Source organism: Coregonus lavaretus (assembly GCF_964263955.1).
Source record: "Coregonus lavaretus genome assembly, chromosome: 22".
NCBI lineage: Eukaryota > Metazoa > Chordata > Actinopteri > Salmoniformes > Salmonidae > Coregonus > Coregonus lavaretus.
In genome coordinates, this window is record NC_140009.1 from 32759110 (window position 1) to 32767278 (window position 8169).

At 46.1% G+C, this 8169-nt stretch overlaps 1 protein-coding gene across 1 annotated transcript; it reads right to left on the reverse strand.

Annotated features, from left to right (window-relative positions):
* Positions 1-976: 976 nt before the first annotated feature.
* On the reverse strand, positions 977-7698 carry LOC311150085 (ciliary microtubule-associated protein 3; the record flags this gene model as incomplete). Its single annotated transcript, XM_084187356.1, has 5 exons — positions 977-1045; positions 1153-1270; positions 6855-6988; positions 7209-7307; positions 7534-7698. The coding sequence occupies 5 exons, from the start codon at positions 7696-7698 to the stop codon at positions 977-979; spliced, it is 585 nt and encodes a 194-aa protein (XP_084043482.1).
* Between the last annotated feature and the right edge of the window lie 471 nt (positions 7699-8169).

Below are 8169 nucleotides of genomic sequence, written 5' to 3' on the forward strand. Positions count from 1 at the left end.
TAATTTCTGCACAAACTGTCAGAAACAGTCTCAGGGAAGCTCATCTGTGTGCTCGTCATCTTCACCAGGGTCTTGGCCTGACTGCAGTTCGGCGTCGTAATCGACTTCGATGGCCACTGGCACGCTGGAAAAGTGTGCTCTTCCCGGGCAGATGGCAGACAGCATGTATGGCATTGTGTGGGCGAGCGGTTTGTTGATGTCAATGTTGTGAACAGAGTGCCACATGGTGGTGGTGGTGGGGTTATGGTATGGGCAGGCATAATCTACGGACAACGAACACCGTGACGAGATCCTGAGGCCCATTGTCATGCCATTCATCCGCCGCCATCACCTTATGTTTCAGCATGAATGATGCACAGCTCCATGTCGCAAGGATCTGTACACAATTCCTGGAAGCTGAAAATGTCCCAGTTCTTCCATGGCCTGCATACTCACCAGACATGTCACCCATTGAGCATGTTTGGGATGCTCTGGATCGACGTGTACGACAGCATGTTCTAGTTCCCGCCAATATCCAGCAACTTCGCACTGCCATTGAAGAGGAGTGGGGTAACATTCCACAGCCACAATCAACAGCCTGATCAACTCCATGCGAAGGAGATGTGTCGCGCAGCGTGAGGCAAATGGTGGTCACACCAGATACTGACTGGTTTTCTGATCCATGGCCCTACCTTTTTTAAGGTATCTGTGACCAACAGATGCATATCTGTATTCCCAGTCGTGAAATCCATAGATTAGGGCCTAATGAATTTTTTTTAATTGATTGATTTCCTTATATGAACTGTAACTCAGTAAAATGTTTGAAATTGTTGCATGTTACATTTATATTTTTGTTCAGCGTACATGAGGGCAAAAATTGGGCAACTTCACTCCCCTCTTCATATACCTCGAGAGATTGGTCAATAGTGAGACAAAATTAAAATTGAGAAATAAAAGCACTTTATTTATGCTTACATCAGATTGACCTCCAGAAGAGTCAGGAGTAGAACAACTGTAGATATGCCACCCGACTCCTTTGCTTCGCAAACTCCTTGTCACAAAGCAGCTATGTAAGACAAAAATTAAACAGATGTTATTGCTGACAATACCAGTATACAGTTACATCTCCATATTACTTTGTATAGTAACGCAAAGTCAAACTTATAAACCCACCTCTGTCCTCAAGGCTTTCCTCTCTAATGTGGGCAGTCTACCCCAGTCTGGGGAACCAAATTTCATAGGCCATGACACCTTCCGGTTTCGAGTAGTATCATGAGCATATGTCCCAGAGCTGCATCATAAAAACAGCTGTTAGTAGTCAATCTATTTGAAGATTGATACATGCAATACACTCTAAATTCCAAGCATCTGCCTCTAACCCTAGGAAGCTCTTTGCCACCTTCTCCTCCCTGCTGAATCCCCCCCCCTCCCCCCTCCCTCTCTGTGGATGACTTCGTCAACCATTTTGAAAAGAAGGTTGACGACATCCGATCCTCGTTTGTTAAGTCAAATGACACTGCTGGTCCTGCTCACACTGCCCTACCCTATGCTTTGACTTCTTTCTCCCCTCTCTCTCCAGATGAAATCTTGCGACTTGTGACGGCCGGCCACCCAACAACCTGCCGCTTGACCCTATCCCCTCCTCTCTTCTCCAGACCATCTCCGGTGACCTTCTCCCTTACCTCACCTCGCTCATCAACTCATCCTTGACCGCTAGCTATGTCCCTTCCGTCTTCAAGAGAGCGAGAGTTGCACCCCTTCTCAAAAAACCAACACTCGATCCCTCCGATGTCAACAACTACAGACCAGTATCCCTTCTTTCTTTTCTCTCCAAAACTCTTGAGAGTGCCGTCTTTAGCCAACTCTCTTGCTATCTCTCTCAGAATGACCTTCTTGATCCAAACCAGTCAGGTTTCAAGACTGGTCATTCAACTGAGACTGCTCTTCTCTGTGTCACAGAGGCTCTCCGCACTGCTAAAGCTAACTCTCTCTCCTCTGCTCTTGTCCTCTAGACCTGTCTGCTGCCTTTGATAATGTGAACCATCAGATCCTCCTCTCCACCCTCTCCGAGTTGGGAATCTCCGGTGCGGCTCACTCTTGGATTGCGTCCAACCTGACCGGTCGCTCCTACCAAGTGGCGTGGCGAGAATCTGTCTCCGCACCACGTGCTCTCACCACTGGTGTCCCCCAGGGCTCAGTTCTAGGCCCTCTCCTATTCTCACTATACACCAAGTCACTTGGCTCTGTCATATCCTCACATGGCCTCTCCTATCATTGCTACGCAGACAACACACAACTAATCTTCTCCTTTCCCCCTTCTGATAACCAGGTGGCGAATCGCATCTCTGCATGTCTGGTAGACATATCAGTGTGGATGACGGATCACCACCTCAAGCTGAACCTCGGCAAGATGGAGCTGCTCTTCCTCCCGGGGAAGGACTGCCCGTTCCATGATCTCGCCATCACAGTTGACAACTCCGTTGTGTCCTCCTCCCAGAGTGCGAAGAGCCTTGGCGTGACCCTGGACAACACCCTGTTGTTCTCCGCTAACATCAAGGCGGTGACCCGATCCTGTAGGTTCATGCTCTACAACATTCGGAGAGTACGACCCTGCCTTACACAGGAAGCGGCACAGGTCCTAATCCAGGCACTTGTTATCTCCTGTCTGGATTACTGCAACTCGCTGTTGGCTGGGCTCCCTGCCTGTGCCATTAAACCCCTACAACTCATCCAGAATGCCGCAGCCCGTCTGGTGTTCAACCTTCCCAAGTTCTCTCACGTCACCCTGCTCCTCCGCATACTCCACTGGCTTCCAGTTGAAGCTCGCATCTGCTACAAGACCATGGTGCTTGCCTACGGAGCTGTGAGGGGAACAGCACCTCCGTACCTTCAGGCTCTGATCAGTCCCTACACCCAAACGAGGGCATTGCGTTCATCCACCTCTGGCCTGCTGGCCCCCCTACCTCTGCGGAAGCACAGTTCCCGCTCAGCCCAGTCAAAACTGTTCGCTGCTCTGGCACCCCAATGGTGGAACAAGCTCCCTCACGATGCCAGGACAGCGGAGTCACTCACCACCTTCCGGAGACACTTGAAACCCCACCTCTTTAAGGAATACCTGGGATAGGATAAAGTAATCCTTCTACCCCCCCTTACCCCACCCCAAAGAAAAAATAAATAAATAAAATAAAAAATAAAAACATATTGTAAAGTGGTTATCCCACTGGCTATAAGGTGAATGCACCAATTTGTAAGTCGCTCTGGATAAGAGCGTCTGCTAAATGACGTAAATGTAAATGTAAACATTGATACAATATCCCTCAAACTCAACTTTTTTTCATTGTTCCCCTCTAATCAGGGTCTCAGATACTCAAAAGGTTCTACAGCTGCACCATCGAGAGCATCCTGACTGGTTGCATCACTGCCTGGAATGGCAACTGCTCGGCCTCCGACCGCAAGGCACTACAGAGGGTAGTGCGTACGGCCCAGTACATCACTGGGGCCAAGTTTCCTGCCATCCAGGACCTCTATACCAGGCGGTGTCAGAGGAAGGCCCTACAAATTGTCAAAGACTCCACCCACCCTAGTCATAGACTGTTCTCTCTGCTACCGCACGGCAAGCGGTACCGGAGCACCAAGTCTAGGTCCAGGAGGCTTCTAAACAGCTTCTACCCCCAAGCCATAAGACTCCTGAACATCTAATAAAAATGGCTACCCAGACTATTTGCATTGCCCCTCCACCCCCCTTTACGCTCCTGCTACTCTTTGTTTTATCTATGCATAGTCACTTTAATAACTCTACCTACATGTACAGTACCAGTCAAAAGTTTGGACACACGTACTCATTCAAGGGTTTTTCTTTATTTTTACTATTTTTTTACATTGTAGAATAATAGTGAAGACATCAAAACTATGAAATAACACATAAAATCAAATTTTATTTGTCACATACACGTGTTTAGCAGATGTTATAGTGGGTGTAGCGAAATGCTTGTGCTTCTAGCTCCGACAGTGCAGTAATATCTAACAATTAATATCTAACAATTTCACAACATATACCTAATACACACAAAACTAGTAAGGAATGGAATTTAAGAAAATATACATATATGGATAAGCAATGACAGAGCGGCATGGACTAAGATACGGTAGAATATTATAGAATAGAATACAGTATATACATATGAGATGAGTAGTGCACGATATGTAAACATTATTAAAGTGACTGTAAACATTATTAAAGTGACTGTAAACATTATTAAAGTGACTAGTGTTCCATTTCTGGCCAGTGATTTCAATAGGCAGCAGCAGCCTCTAATGTGCTAGTGATGGCTATTAAACAGTCTGATGGCCTTGAGATAGAAGCTGTTTTTCATTCTCTCGGTCCCAGCTTTGATGCACCTGTACTGACCTCGCCTTCTGGATGATAGCGGGGTGAACAGGCAGTGGCTCGGGTGGTTGATGTCATTGATTATCTTTTTGGCCTTCCTGTGACATCGGGTGCTGTATGTGTCTTGGAGGGCGGGTAGTTTGCCCCCGATAATGCGTTCGGCAGACCGCACCACCCTCTGGAGAGCCCTGCGGTTGCGGGCGGTGCAGTTGCCATACCAGGTGGTGATACAGCCCGACAGGATGCTCTCAATTGTGCATCTGTAAAGGTTTGTGAGGGTTTTAGGTGCCAAGCCGAATTTCTTCAGCCTCCTGAGGTTGAAGAGGCTCTGTTGCGCCTTCTTCACCACACTGTCTGCGTGGGTGGACCATTTCAGTTTGTCGGTGATGTGTACGCCAAGGAACTTGAAGCTTTCCACCTTCTCCACTGCGGTCCCGTCGATTGATGATGATTGAGTTGGAGGCGTGCTTGGCCACGCAGTCATGGGTGAACAGGGAGCACAGGAGGGGTCTGAGCATGGACCCTTGTGGGGCCCCAGTGTTGAGGATCAGCGTCAGGAAGTCCAGGACCCAATTGCACAGGGCGGGGTTGAGACCCAGGGCCTCGAGCTTGATGATGAGCTTGGAGGGTACTATGGTGTTGAATGCTGAGCTACAGTCAATGAACAGCATTCTTACATAGATATTCCTCTTGTCCAGATGGGATAGGGCAGTGTGCAGTGTGATGGCGATTGCATCGTCTGTCGATCTATTGGGGCGGTAAGCAAATTGGAATCATGTAGTAACCAAAAACCACCCTTTGCCTTGATGACAGCTTTGCACACTCTTGGCATTCTCTCAACCAACTTCACCTGGAATGCTTTTCCAACAGTCTGAAGGAGTTCCCATATATGCTGAGCACTTGTTGGCTGCTTTTCCTTCACTCTGCCGTCCGACTCATCCCAAACCATCTCAATTGGGTTGAGGTCGGGGGATTGTGGAGGCCAGGTCATCTGATGCAGCACTCCATCACTCTCCTTCTTGGTAAAATAGCCCTTACACATCCTGGAGGTGCGTTGGGCCATTGTCCTGTTGAAAAACAAATGATAGTCCCACTAAGCCCAAACCAGATGGGATGGCGTACCGCTGCAGAATGCTGTGGTAGCCATGCTGGTTAAGTGTGCCTTGAATTCTAAATAAATCACAGAGTGTCACCAGCAAAGCACCCCCACACCATAACACCTCCATGCTTTACGGTGGGAAATACACATATGGAGATCACCTGTTCACCCACACACGCGGTTTGAACCAAACATTTCCAATTTGGACTCCAGACCAAAGGACACATTTCCACCGGTCTAATGTCCACTGCTCGTGTTTCTTGGCCCAAGCAGGTCTCTTCTTCTTATTGGTGTCCTTAACATTTTAGTCATTTAGCAGACGCTCTTATCCAGAGCGACTTACAGTTAGTGAGTGCATACATTTTCATACTGGCCCCCCGTGTGAATCGAACCCACAACCCTGGCGTTGCAAGCGCCATGCTCTACCAACTGAGCTACACGGGGGGCTAGTAGTGATTTCTTTGCAGCAAATCGACCATGAAGGCCTGATTCACACAGTCCCCTCTGAACAGTTGATGTTGAGATGTGTCTGTTTATTTGGGCTGCAATTTCTGAGGCTGGTAACTCTAATGAACTTATTCTCTGCAGCCGAGTTAACTCTGGGTCTCCCTTTCCTGTGGCGGTCCTCATGAGAGCCAGTTTCATCATAGCGCTTGATGGTTTTTGCAACTGCACTTGAAGAAACTTTCAAAGTTCTTGAAATGTTCCGTATTGACTGACCTTCATGTCTTAAAGTAATGATGGACTGTCGTTTGTCTTTGCTTATTTGAGCTGTTCTTGCCAATAATATGGACTTGGTCTTTTACCAAATAGGGCTATCTTCTGATTGGCTCAAATGCATTAAGAAGGAAATCAATTCCACAAATTAACTTTTAAGAAGGCACACCTGTTTATTGTAAAAATAAAGAAAAACCTATGAATGAGTTGGTGTGTCCAAACTTTTGACTGGTAGTGTACATATTACCTAAATTACCTCGACTAACCGGTGCCCCCGCACATTGACTCTGTGCCGGTACCCCCTGTATATAGCCTCGCTATTGTTATTTTACTATTGTTATTTTTCTGCTGCTCTTTAATTATTTGTTACTTTTATCTATTTATTTTTGGGGGTATTCTTTCTTAAAACTATTGTTGGTTAAGGGCTTGTAAGTAAGTATTTCACTGTAAGGTCTACACCGGTTGTATTCGGCGCATGTGACAAATACCATTTGATTTGATTTGATTTAGACCTGGGACACCAGGTGGGTGCAATTAATTATCAGATAGAACAGAAAAGCAGCAGGCTCCGGGCCTAGTAGGGTAAGAGTTGAATACCCCTGCAATAGATAATCAGTGTTTTCCTATTATGGACAGTTTGGAAAGGGTGCCACTCCAGTAGCATTCACTCACCCTGGGTTGGAGTCAGCTGTAACAGGCTTGGTCCTGAACCTCTGTGTGGTGGAGCTGAAGGGGATTCTGCCAGGAGGGTACACTTTAGACCAGGTTCTGTCCTGCTGATACCTCTGAGGGGAAGGAGTGATTGTCTGGGTGGTTGGAGGAAAACATTTCATGAGAGAAGGATATTCAGAGACCTAAAAACAGAAGTAAGCTTTACATATATATATATATATTTAAAATTGCTTTCAATGTCATGCCAATAGGTTGACTAATTTCTCACTTCATTAGATAAATGTTCAGGTTTTTTCAAAACAGGTTGCTATCAACATAAATCATGCATATTCTCATAAGGCTTTAACATCATACCTGAGCAAAGGGCAGAAACCGTGCAGAAGTCCTTGCAGCAAGAGTGTATCCTTTCTTACTCTCAGGTCTCTTCTGTACATCATACAGAATGGTGCCAACCTGTTGGAACAATGACCAACATGGAAAACCTCACCGGAGAAGGTAAGGAGATCCTAATATTATTTGAACTGGCTGTTTGAGTAGCTTCTGCAATGTACTATTTATTACAATGCGGAAAACAACCGAATTGGTTTATTTGAGATCAACAGGATAACAGATCTTTATGAAGTGTATGGATAGAAGGTCGTTGAAAGAACATAACAGTAGGCTACTCGGAAAAACTCACATGATTATCATAGCAGCCGGGGCCACGGTGTGGGGCTCCCTCCAGTGACAGTTTATTGCCCAGCCGGTTAGGTGCACAGTGGGTCGGAAACAACTTCCGTTCCTGGCAGCTGCCAAACGCAACGCTCCGCAGGGACGCTTTACATTCAAAGATAAGATTGGACATTTTTAATAGACGCTAATAGATAAAAACTGCGACACATAAAAAAATCGGAATGGGTGGTTGCTAATAATCTCACCTGCATCCCGCGCCGCCATGTTCCCTCTTCCTTTTGTTTACCTTCTTACCCGGTAACGATGGTAACCAGGTGGCTGGATGGGTATAGAAACGATCCAGCTTTTGTCAAATTAACGTGAAAGGTATATATATATATTATTATTATTTTTTTTTAATTGGGGGGGGGGGGGGTTAACCCTTTTCTTAACCTTCTACTAACCTGCTGCGTAAATTCTCCTAACCTGCTATAACCTGCTACGAAAAGTCAAAACAGGTTATTTTTGACATGATGGATGCGTGTAAATTATGCAAGTATTTGGCTGGAAACTTCAGGTTGACATGATTGGCTACTCTGTTCTCCACTTTCAACGAATGAGAATGAACTTGTTTAATTTACTTTTGCAATTTAATAATGTGACC